The 20,745-nt window shown below is 37.4% G+C and overlaps 1 protein-coding gene across 2 annotated transcripts in view; it reads right to left on the bottom strand.

Annotated features, from left to right (window-relative positions):
- Positions 1-20,745, bottom strand: part of TTC7B (tetratricopeptide repeat domain 7B) — a 143,303-nt gene that overhangs the window by 66,114 nt on the left and 56,444 nt on the right. For both annotated transcript variants that reach the window (XM_080345090.1, XM_080345091.1), the window contains exons 8-14: positions 19,950-20,013; positions 13,654-13,791; positions 8,245-8,328; positions 6,919-7,023; positions 5,486-5,603; positions 5,237-5,294; positions 1,198-1,270 (exon numbers count right to left, since the gene is read on the bottom strand). In XM_080345090.1, the coding sequence (XP_080201216.1) occupies positions 1,198-1,270; positions 5,237-5,294; positions 5,486-5,603; positions 6,919-7,023; positions 8,245-8,328; positions 13,654-13,791; positions 19,950-20,013 (640 nt within the window). The remainder of the gene's footprint in view (positions 1-1,197; positions 1,271-5,236; positions 5,295-5,485; positions 5,604-6,918; positions 7,024-8,244; positions 8,329-13,653; positions 13,792-19,949; positions 20,014-20,745) is intronic.

Raw genomic sequence — 20,745 nt, 5'->3', positions numbered from 1 at the left:
CACAATACTTATCTGGATACCATATAGAATTATATAGACTCCTGTAAGACATTGCTTAGAAGTTTAAAATGATGCTCTACGGTGAATAGTAAATACTAAATAATTTTTTAGGCCTGAAAAATAAGATACAAGTTTTAATAAAACAGTTCCCTTCAGCCCTCTGAAATATTCACTTATTATTCTTTTTCAAGTATTGGTTGTATTTCTATATGATTTTGAAAATATTTTAATTGTAATACATTAAATAAAATGTATAGCTATACTGCAACAGTAACTCTTCTTCACATGGAATTTACTGACCTCCTCAGCTGCGTGTGCTTTTGCTCAAAATAAGTGCACTAGGTGCTAAAAACAGGGAATTTAATTAAGCAACGTGAGAAGTTTGGAATTCAAAAGTACAGAGTCATAGGCTGTTACTGAAAAATATTTTGTGCTATTACAGTAACAATCCATTCCACTCTAATGTGACACAGTCCAATGTCTTTGCTACTCATTAGCAACGAAAAGTAGTCACCTATAGTCTGTAAACTACTGTGCTCAAAACTACTTGGTAAAGAAAACATGACACAGGAAGAGGCTTACCATGACATACACAAAACAGCTCCACGTTATCCAAATTCACGTGATATATAGTAGAACCATAAACCTCTTATAACAGCTGTACAAGTTGGACTGCACTCTGATCTCTTCTACAGCTTTACAATATTTTCCAGCTTTCTTAAACATTTTGTTCACAATAGCCAAACCTCTGATGAGTATTCAGAAAAGGCACAGATCTCAGGAGATACTCAAGACTTAAACAGTGTCAAGATCATTAAAGATTAGATTCAAGAGTCCCACTCGCCAGATAACCAGCCTAAGCAGAGATGACACATAATAGGTAAAAACAGGGTGAAAATTGATTTTTCTTTTTTCTCTCCATCCAGCAACACATTATAAATGCTGAAGCAAATAAATGGAATGTCTTCTGTCTTATTTCTAATCCTAGAGCTGGAAATACTGTGGCAGAACTCTGGAAAAGTGTACATGACTGAAGGCGTTCAGATAGACTATTTAGGGGATTTCTTCCATAGATATGTGTATATGCACAAGGAAAAACAGGTTTGTATTGAAGAAATCTTCATCTGTATCCATCAACAGACACAAATTCTAATCTTCATATGACCGTGTGAGGTTCACTTTTAAAACCCAACTAACCTGTCTCGATATGGCAAGCTGCAGTGCCAAGTAAAATGCTGCCAGATGATCTGTTGGAGACAAACTGTGAGCCCTTAAAAACAAAGAAACAAAACAAAGCAGTGAGTTTTTCCTGTTAATACAGGTTAGACATACACAAATGCATATATATTCACGCACCCATATTCATATCTCTTCACTACACACATGCTCATATTTTGACAGAAGCAGTGTTCATTACAGTGACTTTTCTGTCACTTTCAACAGAAAATAATTATGTCCCTTTTAACAGAAATTATGTAATTTCAGCATAAATATTAAAAATTAGTAAAACAAAATTATTCTTCAATTAAAATATACTCCTAAACAATTAAAAAAAAACCCCACAAACAAACAACAACAACCAAAAAAACCCCACCACAACGACCACCAATTCCTCAAAACAACATGCCTTCAAAGACAAGAATTATGTCTTGTGCACGAGAAGCACACAAGCAATAACAGCACCCCTGACCAGGATGCTTCTGAAGCACAGAATTCAAAGAGGAACAGTAGCAGCAAAGTAGATCAGAGTTTTGTTCGTTTTTCAGACTCCCAAAGTTTAAGCGCAATTTCAGTCCCACACACTAAGCCTCTTCGGAAGCCAGTTACTTCTTGGCTTTGAGATTAATTTAGCAGAGCACCTTGCTATGTAGCAGTGTAAAAGAAATCTAGGCTAGATGGCTTCTTTGTCATAGCCGTACAGTACAAGGCAGCATAAGATCAGACTCATCATGAACCTCTGTCTTCCCAAGTGTAAAGAGACAGCTCCATTAGTTTAGCAACTACACCCAACACATATCAAGGTACTTTAAGTTATTAGGAAATAGTTTCATATTTTGTTAAATTTATCTCTACACTGGAGATTGGAGTAAAAAAACAAAACAAAACAACAACAACAACAAAAACCCTAGCAAAGTTCAGGACCAGGGTTTTTTTAAAAATTTAGGTTCACAAATCAAGCAAGACTAAGTGAGAACAAGAGATCGTAACTTGGAGAGTACTTGTTCAGTCACCCAAGCTTCAGTTAGCAAAAGAATAAAGCTGTTTCTATTTATTGACCATTTGGTGAGTTCCGTGAAACTTCGATTCACACCAGCCACAGAAGAAGCACTGAAAGTCTTCCAAAATAAAAAATAAAAATAAATAATAATAATAACAACAACAACAACGTTTGTGAAACAAATAACTTCTGAGCACTGTGCAAAGATGGCAATAAGCACCTTCTGAAATGGCCACTATCACAAACTGGTAGCCCTGAAATCCAGCATAGGCAATGGTCCAAATCATAACTGTATTTCTTCAGGAATTAGTCCCCTAGGTAAGTGATTAAAAAATCTCCTGCCTCAAAAAAATCCAAAACAAATAAACAATCCCCACCTCACAAACCACAAACAAACAAACACACACCACCAAAACAAAACACACACACCACACAAACAAACACCACACTTGGCAGATCAAAATACTGAGGCCAGTACGGCTACTTGTTTTATAAATTGTGTAGGAGTTGAATGGAGAATTTCAACTTCCACCTCCTGGAAAACATTTATTTTTAAGATGTGGGAAGAGAATGTGGGCATGACTTTGGTATGCTGAGCATAACATACACTCTGTGGTCACAAATTTTTGGTAACATCCTATACTTATGTTACCAACATAAGGAACCAGCAACATTATCAGCCACATGTAAGTGTATTCCCAGTACAGCTGATCTGTCAGGTGTGAGTCTGTCTATGAATAGAAGTGGTGAAACATGTCAATATGCAGAACAATCACCTTTCAAAATAGTCTTTTTGCCTTCTCAGAAGTTATCTATGGGATTTTTGACAAGCAGAAACTCTGTTTCTTTTGAGGGCCAAACCATTGTATTCAAGATTCTGCGTGGAGCCCGAGCTACTCACATTAGCAATATCACTAACAGCAATATTAGCAATTCACTAGAGTTTTCAAAACATATACTGTGCACATTACTAAAGCCTCCAAAAGATATTTTCATTAAAAGCCTACATACAAGTTCATCCTGAGAAAGGCCAGCAGAAAGGCTGAACATATAACTTAACATCAATACCCTGGGACATGCACTTAAAAATACAAAACATCATTTCTAAGAGGTTGTATCAACTGGAAAAAGAAAAGAACAACAGAACCCCCAAAACAACAGAAAGACACATATCAATCTGATGCAAGTAGCCTTCATGTTCCCAAGACTTTCTATGTATAAATTTGTGTTCTGCTAGTTAGCACAAATATTTCAAAGCTCCATAACACTACAAAACTGAGGTTCCACTCAACTGCTAAAGGACATCTCTAACGGTTCACTGAAGAGACACCAGATATGTGTTTGGATTTCAGCTGGCACTATTCACTGCTAACGAGCCTTTGAAACAAAACAGTGAATAAGGTATCAAGAGGCTTATTGTTCAGCTGTACAGAATGAAACAGAAAAGTTCCTGGGTGAAAGACAACATAAGACAACTAAGCAACAATATTGGAAGAGAGAGTATGAAAGTGTAATTTTGCAGTGATAAGAACCTAAATATTGCTTGAAAAACAGTTGTCCTAACCTACTGTGTAATGCCTATTCTCTTTTAACTCAGACCACTTATTCTTTTTCTAGACCAACCTAATAAAAAAATACCACCATAAGCAGTATGCTACCTATACAAGCATCCTCATATTTACGGGTGGTCAAAACACGCTGCACAACCTCAAACCTCAGTAAACGGTAATTTTCCAGACAGATCGATAGCAGGGAATGACTCTCAGAATTTTGGGCATCACTAGACTAAACAGGAGGGTAGAGTCAGCAGGCACTGAACTGGAATGGACTGACTTCAGGCTATGGTTCATTTCATCCCTTGCCGTTTCAAAGAATCAGCAGAAGAATGCAAATCGCTATTAGAACATCAAAATTAGTGAATGGGTACAAATGGCAAGAAATGGTTAGCACAGTATTTTTGAAACAGTGATGATTAAGTCAGTGGCAAGAGGTATGGCTAAGGAAGTGAGGTATTAACTAGGAAGTAGAAAGTTCAGTTTCTACATGAAGAAAGAATGCTGAAATAATAAAAACTATTCAATCATTAAGGAACAGCAAGAGCAAAGATATGTTAAAACATATTTACATACAGAGGAATCGTTAAGATAGAAAAAGGAAGGACCAGTACATACCAGCCTTACCCTAAAGTTACCTGCAAAATACTTTTTCAACCCTATCCTCTCAGATACAAAGTCACCAACAAATATCCCAGGCTCGCACAACTCAGTTTCCCTGACGCATTCAGGCCAATCTCACCAAAGTAGGGTTTTCAAGGGTATATAAACAAAAAAAGAGACATATTTAGATGTTGCAGCACTTCTGCCAGCTTTGCCACCAAGATTTGTTTCTTCTATAATTCGATACATTTACCTGTTTATTGTTATTTCTTTGGCAGAGTCAAACCCTCGAGACTGAACTACTGTCAGCCAACAGCGCTATTTCTGTCTAAGGCACCAGGTAGATGGGAGATTTGCACTGTCACTGCCTACGCTGTTGAATGTCTAGGTAGAATTTTTGCTTTTTTCCCCTAGCTTACTACCTTACTACCTGCATTTCACCCCTCATCCGCAGCAGCAGGATCTCCATTATTACTCTGCCTCTACAGAGATAACTGCAAAAGCCTGGTATATGACCTGATCAATGCCCAGCTCTTCTAGAAACACTGTCACACTTGAAACCTTGCATCATACCCTTTTCCCTTCTAGATCAGAACAGAATACTCCTTTGAGCAAATATTTTATACTATAGAGCCACACAAATGTCTTCAAAATGAAATAAAATCAAATTCTTATAAATTGATTTAGATATTTTCTGACAGAAAATGAAGTAAATGCGAAAGAAATACATTCTGTAGTCCTGAAGGGAGACTCCCAGGGATTAAGTTCTCATTACACAATCTTTTACAAGTCCCTCTTTTTAACACATAAAGCTTTCCACCACATACAGCAGAACAAAATGAAAAGATTAACACCCACTCACCTCTGAAATGCAAGAAGAGCCTTTCTCTGCAAGACCTCTTGCATCCCTCGCAAAGATGCTGAAAAGGATATACTTAATCAGTGATATGCAAGATCAAGAAATTTCATTCCACATGCTCACTGAAGAAGTTTTAATAGAATGACTGAAATAAACGGTTGCACACACAAGCTTTAAGTCTAGCATTCTGCTAGGTATCTCTTTTTAGGAAACATGGGAATTTCCAAATGTGAATGTTTATTCTTATCTTACCATCAGTAGCCTGCAGACTGTAAGTCAATCCCAGTGCCAAGTAGCCCTTTGCTTTGAACTCTGATGTTTTGTCCCCAAGATCAACAACTGCTTTGGCAAATCTTTCAGCTTCTTCCAACTGAAAATATTATGAAACATCCATGTAAGTCTAAAACTAGCTAAAGCTTATGTTATAATGACAAAAACACAAAAGTATGTGTATTATGCATACTGAGTCTTGACATCTCAGCCATGACTGTTTTTAAGGACTCATTTTTTTCATTAGACTTAGTTTTCCTGTGAAATACTGAGTATAGAACACAGATTAAAGCTGAAACACCCATTCCTATGGCTGAGAAACTCTAGCACATAACACACAGATCATTCTAAACTTACTGTGGTTTTGCCTTTTTTTTTTTTTTTTTTTTTTAAATAAAAATGCATTTCTGGTCCATATATGTCATCTACCATTTTTTGCATTTCATAAATAGTATTCTTGCCCCATGAACCATTTCTTTAGGAAAACCAGTTACAAGAACTACAGCTCCAACCTTGCAGAAAGAAACACAGCCATGCAGAACTCTCTACAGTATTGCTGAATGTGTGCAAACTCACAAATAGAGAAATACGTAAAAGATAAGGGTTTAACTGCACACCCACCCTAACACACTATTTCACAATCTAGAAAGAAAAATAACATTTGAATCCATTCCAGTAAATGTAAATGCTAAGTACAGTAAGTTACTCCATATGGAGTCAATCCACAGGGAACAATTTACAGAACTAGGATCTACAGTAATTATTAAGACAAAAATATTGTCAGCCTCAACAAGTCATGTTTCTGTCACTGCTCCATTTTCTTGATTTATGATTGTGACATTTCCCTCTTCTTTTACTCCTTTTTAAAATATGCTCATTCTTCTAAAAATTACACATATATCTTGAAAACCACGCAATGATCTTTGATAACCTTAATGTTTTTTATGTGCAGATACAACATTTTCAAGGTTATCTAAAATACAACTCAGGTAACACTTCTTAAAAAGACACTACCTACCACGAATTCATCAACCCCAGCTGTCTGCAAATGTGGTATCACCAGAAGACTGTCTTGAATGTAAGACATTTGTCTCATTATCTATCCTCTTGCACAAGGAATCAGAAGTCTAACTTGCATTTTTAGTCTCTGCCTGCCAACAATGTCTCACTTTCTAACATATTTTAGCTGTGCCTTAGATCAGCATATACTACCTTGATAAACATAATCATTGCTTTCAAGTATTTTAAATTAGCTATGCAAACAGGGCTGCACATGTGCTGTATCTGTGCTATATTTTCAGAGATGACCAAGTGCATTTAGTCACCATGCCAAATGTATTTGCTACATGCCTAAGCCAAGATTTTGTTGCATCTTAGCACAGCTCTTGCTGAAAAGACAGAGTGGCAAAGCTTACCCAGTGGAGAGATCCCATACAGAGCTTTGCAGCAAGCAGTGGAATAGTTGCATCATCTGGTTTCAAACGTATACATTCCTTCAGGACTTTAACAGCTCGAGCAGACTGTTAAAAACATTTTCCATTGAAATTACTAAAAGCATAAATATGTTTCACAGATAGAGGATTCCTATTTCCATCATTTACTGTATTTTTCTCATGTGAAGGAGACATTACTAAACATCTTATTGATAATTTGTCACAATGCCTCACACAACTGAAACACAAGACTCGAGGCACTGCTGGTGACATTCAACCCCTAAGCATCCCTAGTGAAACAGTTGCCCAGAATGTGATTCCAATTGCACATGATTCAGAACACAGTTTGGAGATGCCTTTAAAACTCTGCTAAGCCTGTAAGGTCACAGCGTTTGTGCCAGGCAAATGGAAGAGAAGGAATGGGCAGAGTTTTCAGAACAAGCAGTGGCTTAGTGCTCTTTGGGAGTTACAACAGCACTTAAGAACAGCCCTGATGAAATACTGTGTAACAGACTGGCACTGCTCCTCTTTCCTTCATTCATTTGCCTCTACCCAATCACAGTTTAGAAGATAACTAAGAAAACAGACAATGGGAAGAAGAATCAAGCCCCTTCAGAACCAGTGTGCTTCTAAAAATATTTTCCAAGGAAAATATAAATCATTGTTTTCCCCCATACTGAAGATAAACAAACCACCCCCATTGAGAATGATCTTTTAGAAAATTAGTATTATTTACATTACATAATGCACGTGATCTGTTTTCCGTAACATGACAAGGAAGAGCAAAAAGAACTGAAAATTGAAAATTGCATCTGATACAAGTTATACAGAATTTTTAAAACATACAACTCAATTTAATTGCACAGAATATGCAGTCTTAAAGAAAGTAATATTAAGAAAAAAGATAGTGAGAAATTCTCAAAGAAGGAAAAAAACCAAGAGCATCATGAAGCGGCACTAATTTGTACCTAAGCATAAAATTTGTTCATCAATATAGCACTTAAACAAGGTTGTTACTGTATAATCTGATTTGGCGTAATTCAACACTTATATTTAATTAGCTTAGTTTAAGCTTGTTGACAAGATAGTTCTTATGACCACCTTTCAGTCTTCCTAAATTAGAAACTATTGAAACAACAGCCTTCTTTATACAGCACTAGACACAACAAATTCAAGAGGACAGTGTACTTAGCTGATTCAAGGTTTAGAATTATTTTCAAAAACACTACAGATTAAAATTATGGAAGTGGCAAAAATTGTTATCAAAAGCCATCAATACAAGAATTACCTCCAAAAATTAAGACTTACTTTTCCTGCTGCCATCAAGGACAATGCAAACTGATACCAGAGATGGAACTCTTCAAAGGCAAACTTCATGGCTCTTTCTAAACACTAGTTTTGGGGGAAAAATTGTTATTGAAGGGTATGCTCTTCAATTATTAAGAAAATGTACAAAAATTTTCTTATAGACTCATACCTAAAATAAACATAGTTTAAAATTTTAATAATTCAAATAAGTGAAAATAGCTGCCAGATTCTACATGGAAAAAAAGAATGGAACAGAAAATTGCTTTCTCATTTATTATGTTTGTTTAAGTACTTCTGCTCGTACTGTCCTATTTAGAATGAAAGAAAAAATGATAAATGTAACCTTACTGAAGGTATTACCTGCAAAAGGCAGGAGATGTCTTGAGTGAAAAAGAAAATTGTGCACACCCTCTTCCTAAATTGTGAACACTTAACAAGGAATGTCACCACAAGTACTTATCAGTACCACTTAAAACACGGGGGAAAGGTTCACCTGACAGTATTATTTCTATTTTTATGAATTTTAACTTCACACTCAATATTCTGCTGAGATTTTTAACTTAACAACTGAATGCTAAAAGGAAATTAATTTACTATACTGAGATTAAATATATTAAATTAGCATTATATGCTAATTTTGAAAGTTTCATATCTGCTGCTGTCAATAAGAATTATTTCATTTTCCTATGGTCATTTTACTAATCAGGCCAGCTCCAGATAGTCAAAGGTAGAATAATTTTCTTTCTGGATTAAACTGATTTAGCAACTAACCTTCTAGTCTGCAGAGTCTAACGGCATGAAGCAGCTTTTCTGCTCCAAATAGCTGTAATGTATATGTTAAACCATAATATCATTAATTATTTTTCACATTCAAATTCAGCCTTAACATGACATAAAACACAGCCAAGTGTGTAGCACGTTCCCACACCCTAACAGAACCTGAAGCAAAGAACAGCATTGAGGATTAAACAGAACAAATACAACAAGTGCATTTTTCTACATATATGCAATGCATGCTAGTATTTTTCCTACTATGCAATGTCTAGTATTAAGACTATTACTAAATAGAATTTTATTCTATGATTCTAGAGGAATTAAGTTTTTAAAAAACTAATTATTTCCCATACTGTTGTTAGAAATTCATCCTCAGATTGTATGTGTAGTAAGTTAATTAAATGTCTATTAAGAAAACCAACACGTGATTCCTTTTCCCATTGGACCTTCTATCAGTGGAAGCAAAATGACCAAAGCAAGAAACAAGTAAGTTATATGTCACATCATCTATTACTCTGGATACTTTACAGGGATGCCCAGGTTAGTCACGCTTCTCAACCTCCCACCATGGATTTGGCAGAAAACACAAGTTGCTAATCCCTTTCTCTCTCTCTCTCCCAATTAGTACAACTCTGTTGCTAACCTGAGTGCCTCTAAATGAAGGAGAATGAATTCAGGACTATCTTTTCAAATACACTTCCAGATACAACACACTCTACCTGTTTTGATACCAGTGTTTTACATATGATTTAAATAATTTCAGCACTTCTTCCAGAGCTCTGACCTACAGAACTCATAAAATCCCAGACATTCACACAAAAAAGTGCTGCATGGAAATTTAATATCTAAAGTCAAAATAGGTTTATAACTTTTTAGGCTGCCTAATCATACCTTCTTCTCCCATTTTTACATACTCAGATATGTATGCATGTGCATTAATTATACAGAGGTACTTAATTAAAAATTAACTGCCAATTCTAACTGGCAGAAATTAAAGTTGGAGAAGTTGATGCTTTATGTTGTTATAATTTTGTAATTAGAGGGACAAAGGACACAATTGTACATTATTCTAAAAGGCTTGAGTTTCAACATACTAATGATCTATTTACCGTTCTTTTTTCCTTGACGCCAAGTTCTATTCATTCAGTATGAAATGTGACAAATTGTCATTTTTTGTCTTCCTAAGATCACAAAGTTGTTGGTTAGCATGTGTGGAGGCAAGGGGTATATGTGCACATAGGCACATATGACTTACATAACAACACAGACACCTCATAAACTGGGTTCTTCTGTGCTAAGGAACAACAAGGAATTTCCAGGAGCAACCAGGCTCCATCGAGAGATGAATGAGAAATATATAACAAGCAATGGTACCCTCAAAAACTGCAGGTTAAGATAACATTCAGAATAATGGCAACTGCCTTAACTAATTGAAAACACATTCAGTACAATCGCACTCCTGAAAGGCAGAAATGCAGCTGTTGATATTGCCTTGTAAATAAATAATCACAATACACTATATGGACAGGTGATGTTAAATGCGTTCCTGAATTCTGTTGCTTAGCACTACAGTCTCCTCCTGAAAAGAATATGCTTGGAGGATTGAAAGATTTCTAGTCTGGAAACATCTCTCCTAGTAGGGCACTGATAAGCTCAATATGTCACATCCTATGAAGCCTAAAAACCAACTTGACAACAGTCAGAATACTTCTGTGTAGGAGAGAATTATGACAGTAGAAAGTTCTTTGATCTAGTTGAGAAAGCTATAAGAAATTGAAAGCCCATAGTATACAGATTGATATAAAGACATGGCATAAAGAAATCAGACCTTTTCAGTTAAGAATGTGACTCAGTATTAGAGTAGTTTGACAAGTATGAGACAGGTTTTGGCCATTTAATGTTTTTATATCAGAGTTAACTACTTTTGTAAGTAATCAGCTAGAGCTAAACCAGAAGATTGTAACAAGATATTGGAACTGCTGGGTGAATACCATGTCCACAGTTAGTGTAATGGTGCATTGTGACTTGAAGCTATAACAACTCCACTAAAGTAATCAAAATTTGCTCACAGAGAATGCAGCTGGCAAAAAAATTACATGCCTATTACATAACTGAACTTAACATTTTTACATTTCTGAATTTGTGTTTATTGTAATACTTAGTATTACAATATGTAAGTATTGTAGAAAAAATATAATATATATGGATGTATAATATATATTAAATTATGAAAGTTTCAGACTAAGGGCTGCAGGATTTGAGGGCAAATCCCTCTAACCGCTCTCTAAACTGTAAGAGCTTCTTAAAGTCTAGGTTTTCTACTGTGCTTTGGATGACAAGAACTGGAACAAATGAAATGTTCTAATCTTTTCCTGATAAGCTTCTGCTGCACCTGTATATCTAGAGTATCCATATGCTCAAGTAAGTATAGTCTAATTACATTAGGTCTTCATAAGATATTTTTTCATGCTCAGAATAGTTACATCATGGACATATAATAAATACATTTAAATTATTCTCTATTGAAAAGTATTTATCAAACATGTTAGAACTATTTTCTGCTTTTCAAAAAGAGCATTTTGAAAGAATATACATACAATTTTGATGGAATATAACTACAAAGATGCTAGACCCAGGTTAAAAAAGAACAATATAAGACCTTAAAACAAGCCTCAGGTAGACTTCAGGTGTCAAAGCTCAAGGCAGTGGCTAAAAACCCTCAAAAAAGAAACTGGTCAAACATGGAGACTCTCTAACTTTCCAGATACTTGTGGTTCTGCTTTTGTCTGTAACCATGATTACTACCTGCACAAGCAACTTCTAAAGGGCACTGAAATCCAAGATGCAAGTCAAGTAAAACATCTTCTATTAGTTAGAATATTCAACCGTGCTCAAAACACAGCAGGAAAAGGAATAGGCTGTGGTACTTGTCTGTCAGCTCCATGGGCTAAACCAGCCACACAAGCAGCAAGGGAAGCAAACTCTGAGCTCTTCTCCAGGTTACTGGACTATCAGACTTTCCTCCTACCCTTCAGGGTAATGTCCTAGACTTCAAGATACAAGGCTAAGAACAGAGATACCTCTAGCTTCCTTGGTGAAGACAAAATACTCTAATAAGAAAGGCATGAAAAATCACATAGAAGCAGCTGTGTCTACTGTGACATAAATACTACCCAAAGTCTCCCAAAGGAGATGGTGGAAGTATCCCAGGAACTTGTGGTTTAATGTAAAAAAGCAAAACAAAACAAAAAACCACACCCCAACAAACAAACAAACAAAGCACACATAAAAAAACCCAACAACCCCCAAACACCAAAAAACCCAAAACAAAACAAAACAAACACACCAAAAAAACCCCACCACAACACCACAGACAAAATAAAGGAATCTGAATTGAGCATATTTACATTTAACTAATCTCCTCGCCAAATCTTCTGCTATATTCCCATACATTGTCCATGACTATTCTTTAAAAAGTTCTAGACCAAAAGATATGGGGACTCATCTATTACAACTTCAGTGCCACCACCTAAAACTCCATGAAGGTGATGGTGTCTGTAGTTGCAAGTAAATTGAAATACTATTGATTAGATTATGTTGTAGGGTCACAGTCCTGCATGAGCTTTCATTCTCATTAGTTTTGTGAAGGCTTTCCATTGTACTGATTAAAATTGACTTGCATGGACAACTTGCAGCTCCGAAGTACTTTCAAGAAGAAAAATAACCAAATTCAGAGCTTAATATCGCAGGAGATGCAGATGAAAGCGTGGCTATTAACCAGAGAAGAACTGGGATTTTTTTTTCATTTTTATCTTAATGAAAGTCCTCTATTATGGTAAAGAGAAATCATTTCTCAGTAAATCAATCCCTGGATATGCCTTTCTAACACACATGCTGAAGTATTCCTTCTGGATACCAAATATTAGTCCCTGTCAGCAACAGTATCATGCTGCTGGGTGAGCACTGTTTTGAGCAGCAGAGAGATCTGCTCTGCCCAAAGAGCTGTAGTTGTTTCTCAGGCGTAAAGCTGTTAACAACATTGAAAATTTCCCGAAGAAGTTGTCACAATCTAATAAAACACATACAAGTTTTGTAATCAAACACCAGACATTTGAGACAGAGAATGAACTTTCCTACAGACCTGAAAAAGTAATACATTTCCGTTTTACTAACTTCAAAGCTATTTTACAAACTACAAGGACTTTGGAGGACTCCAAATCTTCTGATGTGTAAGAGACAGTTTTATTTTGAAATAAAACATCACAAAGCCTTGTTCTAGATGTTTATATCTATCACTTATACCCACAAAATCTTTTGCCATTCCTTCCTGCTGTCTCTATTTAATGTCTATCTTTTTAAGAAAATCTGTGCCTCTCTACCTAAAAACCATGAGAACTGCTGTGCCATTCAACATTCATCACACCTTTCACACAATTTCCGTGCTTGACCACCTCAAGTCACTCGTATAAATTCAGACAGGAAAGTTTTTGGAGTGGAAATCGCCTACTATATTTATACAGTAGTCAGAACAATAGCATCCTATATTTGTTTAGCCCTTAAGTACCACCACAACTAACATGATTAACAGAAATAAGCAATGGAGACACAGTTGAATATTCACTACTATCAACAAACCTCTGAGAGCATTTCATATTGGCCTCTTCTTCCCAAAGCTATAGTAAGTAAATCGTAGACTACAGATGCACTTTGCAAACTGATGATACGATCATTTTTGTGTTCCGGTATTCTGCTCAATACAGCATCACGGTTGGCCTGAAACATACCAGGAAAAAAAAGAAACAAAATCAGCAAAAGTCACCCAACCTACATTTTCACTCAAGTAACTACTGTTCTATTCAGACTGACAGTCAGCATGTGATAGACGTGCTACAGAGAGATAGTAACTGCTACTAATTTATAGAGAGCAAGAATCACCAACTTTTTACAATAATGGAAAGATTTCTGTTTCTATGTGGATCTGGTTTTAATTATTTTATTCTAATTACATCAGCTACGGAAAGTATTTAAAATAACTGAAGAGTTCTCAGAAAACAAATAAGGGTAATATAATGTATATTCATATTTTAAAATTTCTTTTTGTATGCAAGTAAAACATATTAAGAAGGATCTTCAAATCTTCTATTCCATCTTTTGTAAAATAAGGAAACCGATTTCTATTCATAACATTCTGATGCTATCCTCTCACTTGTGAGCAGTAACCTGCCCAGGATAATCACACCATCACCTTCAGGAGTAAGCAGTGAAAAGCAAAAACTGCCCCTGGTTCTGAGCACAGGTTTAGAATCAGGCCATGTTTGTAGTAAGGCTTTGTACTTGCATTCCTGTTTTGTGAAAGGCACGTTACAAACCTAAGTCCTTAATTAAGTGGTTCCTTTCAAGCAGAAAGGAAGTTGAGCTACAACTGGATTAAATGGATTTACAGTGTTCACAGAGAAATCCTGTTAAAGAGCAAAGGATAAAATTCAGGTCTCCCAGTACCTAAGACTACCTATATTCTCCTACCCAGTACCGCTACCACTATAGCATCAAGTGTCTGAAGATACTTTATCTTGATATCTTACATATTTATAGATTTCTTCACGTTTAATATTCCCATTGGCACAAATGCTAGTATATCTGGCAGTCTCAAGTCAGAAGTTAAAGGCCCTTCCCTCTCTTCCTCTCCCCCCCGCCCCACTTTTTTTTTAATTACACAGGGCATGGCGCCCTTAATACATTTACTTAAATACACTAAATTTTAATGGATAGCTTATTTCCTGTTTTTCTGAGGGGAAGAATGACACACATTAAGAACTAATAAATGTTTTCTCTGCTTTAACAGGATAATATTTTAAGCTCTGAACATACTCAATATATCTTTAAAATCAGAATAATTAAATAATGAAATTTTCAGAGGGATACATGGAGTGTAAAATGTTCAGACATTTCAGGATTTATCAAATGAATAATCCACAACTGGGTTTGAAAACACCCCCCCCACACACACCCCAAAACAGATATTTTGCTTTCTTTTGATCAAGAAGTCTTTGGCTTTTCCTTTCTACACTGCATAAATATTTAGCTTCAAGAACGTCTTCCTTTTCAACTCCACATTTAATCATTGTTTGACTAAATTCCTTGCAAGTACAGAACAAGTTATGAACTAGCACTTCTTGTGAAAAAATGGTTGACAACAACAAAGCAGTATTATAGGAGAGGATGCCTTGTAAGTATTCAAGATATTTTATATATTTGAACAATCATTTTCTGTGTAATTATAAAACAGAATGTACATATAAACTGAAGTGCTCACTGTTTCAGAACTGCCATGATCTCAGATGCAATAAAGTGACAATTAGTTAAGCTGCCACATCTACCCTATACAGACTTTAAGCCTGAAGCAAATGCAAGCCCTGTAACTTTGTTCACCCACCAAAAAGACAGGATATGCTCAGCCATTTACCATTGGCTGAGAATAACACACAAGGCTGAGCCCAGGAGGTGGTGACCAGTGCAACAAAGTCTAGTTGGAGTCCAGTAACTAGCAGCATACCCCAGAGACTGATACTGAGCTTGATCCTGTTCAAAATCTTCATTACTAATCTGGATGATGGGACAGAGTGCACCCTCAGCAAGCTTGCTGATGGCACAGGAATGAGGAAGAGGAACTGAAAGAAACCTCCTCAAAGGATTCAACAAAAACTTGGAAGTGCAAAGTCCTGCACTTGGGAAGGAATAACCCCGAGGCCACCCAGCTGGAAAACAGCTTGGCAGAAAAGGACCTGAGCATCCTGGCAGACACCAAGTTGAACAGGAACCAACAGCGTGCCCTTGCAGCAAAGAAGGCAAGTGGTACCCTGGGCTGCATGAGCAGGAGTGTTGCCAGCAGGTCACGGTGATCCTGCCCCTCTGTTCAGCACTGGGGAGGCCACACCTGCAGTACTGGCTCCAGTTCTGGCCTCCCCAGGAAAAAAGAGATGTGGAACTACTGGAGACAGTCTAACAAATGACCACTGGGATGAATAAGGGACTGGAGTATCTCTCCTATGAGGAAAAGCTGAGAGTGCTGGGACTGTTTAGCCTGGAGAAGGGAGCATTCAGGAGGGAACCTTATCAATATGTACAAATACCTCCTTTCAGAGGGTACAAAGAAGAGGAAGCCAGGCTCTTTTCAGTGTTGCCCAGTAACAGAATCAGAGGTAATTGGCACCTCTGGTTCCTTTCGAACATCGGGAAACACTTTATGTACTGTGAGGGTGACTGAGCACTGGCACACGTTGGGAGGTTGCAGAGTCTCCCTCCTTGGAGATATTCAAAAGGCATCTGGGCACAGATGCAGCCTACTCCAGGTGGCTCTGCTTGAGCAGGAGAGCTGGACAACATGGGGGGGCTCTTCCAACCTCAGGCATTCTGTGATTCTGTTACTACAGCTCAGCTGACACGCAGCAGTACATGCACTGTTATGTGAAGGTGTCAGTCTCTCAGATCTCACCTTCCTGCTCATTCCTGTCTAGATAGGAAAGGCTGGTCTATACTTCGCAAGTGTAGCAGCTGGAATACAAGGACATCCTACAGTAAGAGTGATGGCAGAGCTGCAGCTGAATTTCCTCACTATGCACAACAATACACTGTAGCAGCAGTCACGTGGCTAAAATAGACGATTTGCACTCTGAAATGTACCTGTAAGGGAATTAAAACACTTGAAAAATCACAGAACTATATGTCCCAGAGCATTTCTTTCATAAATATTACAATTTAAATCTTACTAGAAGCATCCTTTCTGAATTCAGAAATCAAGGGCATCACAGAATCACAGAATGTTAGGGATTGGAAGGGACCTCAAAAGATCATCCAGTCCAATCCCCCTGCCGGAGCAGGAACACCTAGAAGAGGTTACACAGGAATGTGTCCAGGCGGGTTTTGAATGTCTCCAGAGAAGGAGACTCCACAACCGCCCTGGGCAGCCTGTTCCAGTGTTCTGTTACCCTCACTGAGAAGAAGTTTCTTCTCAAATTTAAGTGGAACCTCCTGTGTTCCAGTTTGCACCCATTGCCCTATGTCTTATCATTGGTTGTTACTGAGAAGAGCCTGGCTCCATCTTCCTGACACTCATCCTTTACATATTCATAAACATTAATAAGGTCACCCCTCAGTCTACTCTGAGCTAAAGAGCCCCAGCTCCCTCAGCCTTTCCTCATAAGGGAGATGCTCCACTCCCTTAATCATCTTTGTTGCCCTGTGCTGGACCCTCTCCAGCAGTTCCCTGCCCTTCTGGAACTGAGGGGCCCAGAACTGGACACAATATTCCAGGTGTGGTCTCACCAGGGCAGAGTAGAGGGGAAGGAGAACCTCTTTCAACCTACTAACCACCCCCCTTCTAATACACCCCAAGATGCCACTGGCCTTCTTGGCCACACGGGCACAGTGCTGGCTCATGGTCATCCTGCTGTCCACCAGGACCCCCAGGTCCCTTTCCCCTACGCTGCTCCCTAACAGGTCACTCACCAACTTATACTGGAACCTGGGGTAGTTCCTACCCAGATGCAAGACTCTACACTTTCCCTTGTTGTATTTCATTAAATTTCTCCCTGCCCAACTCTCCAGCCCGTCCAGGTCTCTGGATGGCAGCACAGCCTTCTGGTGTGTCAGCCACTCCTCCCAGCTTGGTGTCATCAGCAAACTTGTTGACAGTGCACTTTATTCCCTCATCCAAGTCACTGATCAATATATTGAATAGTACTGGTCCCAATACCAATCGACCCTTGAGGGACCTCACTAGATACAGGCCTCCAACTAGACTCAGCCCCACTGACCACAAAGGGACTCAAGGTGACACAAATGTAGCATTCGTAATCCACTAGCAAGATTCTATTTTCTGGCTAGATGGTGCACTAGATATAATTCAAATTAGAAGTGATAATGATGTTAGAGTGCACCACTTCCCTGAAACTAGCAGTATGACTTAGGGATTGTATATACAGAGCAATTTCTTTACTTTTACTTACACAAAATGTTACTCATGTGTCAGATTCTAATTTTGTTTTCTAATATTTACTTGAATAAATTCTTGAAGGACACAAGTCTTGACACCTTATCTGTGTTTTTACTAATTCACAGACAATACAAGGAAGGGATCACACTACTTTAATAACACAATACCATCTCAAAACACTGATGATTACTTAATCTTCCGCAACTGCTCCTATTTCTTTCACAAACGCTGGTTTCAAAATCATAAATCACATACTACTTCATAACTACTATAGTTAGAAAGTTAATATGCACTAAGCTGAAGTAAGAGCTCTCAACTCTCAGAAATATAGTTGAAGTGATGAATATTTTTATGCTTGGTTTTCCCCTTTTCCCCATCCAAAACTAATTTGAACAAATGGCTTAGCCAAAGTAAGTAAATCATGTGAAAGATTTTACACTCCCTTAAAACAAACTCTTTTGCCTCAGATAACCTGCAAAAATTACTTGTAAACAAAAAAAAATTTTGGAAGTTTGCTAAAGGTATATGCTCTATAGTGACGAGCATTTCACGTAATTGGGCAGATCTAATTCACAAAGGAAAAGATGTAAATAACCTGAAAGGAGACTGAACAGGGCAATACTTTGTTTTTTGGCTTCTTAATGCTAATGCTGATATGCAAGGAAGCACACATGCAAATACAGTAATCAGTAGGCAGATGCTGCAAAATTGGGACTGCTCCCACTTCACACCATGATCACAGTTCACATCAGAATTCAGTACATCGCCACAAGCCGCACAGGCACCTTACAGAGGCACAGGCAGCCCCTTTCAGTGGTGAGTACATGCTGCAGCAAAACCAGCACATGACATATGGAAATGTTCGCTCAGTCTAGTTTTCTGGTGGCAGATTCTGTCATGAAGATTGCAAGGCAGATAACTAGAAATGAGGAAAGTAGTCTGCACAACAGTGTAAGTGTTCGTCACTTTAAAATAGTTCAAATAGGATAACATTCACTAAAGTGTTCTGATCCTATTTAACTGTTCCAAAAGAGAAATTATGCCAGAGCATGAAAGCTGAGGGGGCTCTTCCAACCTCAGGCATTGTTAACTGTTATGCCTGAGAAATTATGCCAGAGCATGAAAGCATTTGAATCACCTATAGAACTTAAAAGACTAAGTCTCATTGATGTGCAGTGAGACCGACTCATGTATGATGCCCAAAATTCTAGAGGTTCCTCCCCTCCAATTAGAAAAATGGCAAAAATTCCAGTTTCAGATTTTCATTTCTGCCATTTGAGCACATAACTGACCTGCTATGAAAGTGTCAGTACGTGGCAGTTGATAGATGCCTAGCAAAGTCATACTAAAGGAAAATATGAACGATTGATAAAAGGCAGACATAGGCCATTGAAAAGAATCACCTATTGAGGAAATTAGGGCATTAAAAAAATAAATAAAAAAACAAACACACCAAAAAACCCAAAACCACAAACAATAATCCAGTAGCAAAGACTGAATGCCAGTATCAAAAAAAGTCATTTACAAATTTGAGTGACATCTGAGGTTTAAGGCACAATGGAACAGTATTTTTTGGCTCACCTAGTAGTCTTTGATATGTTTTTTACAACAAAAATAACTTACATTTTGAGTCGCTCTGAATGGCAACCAACTGATAAATTACTCCAAATGAAAGACCAGGCTTTGTGTTCACCTGCCTAGTTAGAAAGAGGCTAGGCTCAAGTCACTCTAAAGGAGAAAAACTCCTATTCATAACACTTTCAGACCTCGTCTTGCTGGCTCAGAGGAACAGAAGTTTGAGTTTCAGAAGTAACTGCCTACTTTCCTAACAGAGAATAAAACACAAGTCAAAGTAAGGCATGATAAAAAAATTCTATTAAAAAAAAAAAAAGAGGAAAACACACACACAGCACACAGACAGTCACCGTATTTTACCTACCATAGATTCACTAATAAGCAGCAACAGTAAGGCTTCTTCTGTATTTTCTTGAGGACAAAAGATACTGTTCAAAACAAGAATTTAGTTATTTAAGCAGAACACATTACTTTTAGGAGTAGCTTATACAAATATAGTAAGAGTATTGTAAAAGCTGGAAAATATCCAGGAAAGAGAACACAGAGTAACTTGCACACAAAAAATGGTTGATTAAAACACATTTCTCTGCAATGCTCTAAATTTGCATTTCAGAAAATCTGGGCAAACACAATAAGAGAACAAAACCACCACAGCTGTCAAGAGTTAAACCATTCAAATATCCCAAAATTACACATAATTTGACAACTGTAAAAACTGTACCCGTAGTTTAACTCAGCCTCTGGCACATAATCTGTCTGAGCTGAATCTAAATCACTGATTCAAAGGTCAGCAACAAGAAACCCTCTCACAAGAACAAGATAACTTTTGTATTTTAGGCAATATATGGATGAATACTTCCATTAGTCTTTCAGCAGATATGCTTCAGATTTGTTTTCCTGATGCATTCAATAGCTGTGAATATTTTTAAATAGAGCCATGGCAATTTCTGCCTGCTTACCATAACCACTGTCACTTCCAAGCACTTAAAATTTTTTGTTTTAATTAAGTATACTTCCTTATGATTAGGACTTTGCATAGGACTAGTTTGCAAACTTCTTTCTCTGAACACTGGAAGCTTTCTGAATGCTTTTCTATACTGGTGGACAGACAACAGTAATCTGCATTCACTACATGACTGGTAGAAATTCAATCATGCTCT

Source organism: Nesoenas mayeri (genome assembly GCF_963082525.1).
Source record: "Nesoenas mayeri genome assembly, chromosome: 5".
Classification (NCBI taxonomy): Eukaryota; Metazoa; Chordata; class Aves; order Columbiformes; family Columbidae; genus Nesoenas; species Nesoenas mayeri.
Note: the sequence above shows the minus strand (reverse complement) of the source record. Positions and strands in the feature narration are given on the sequence as shown.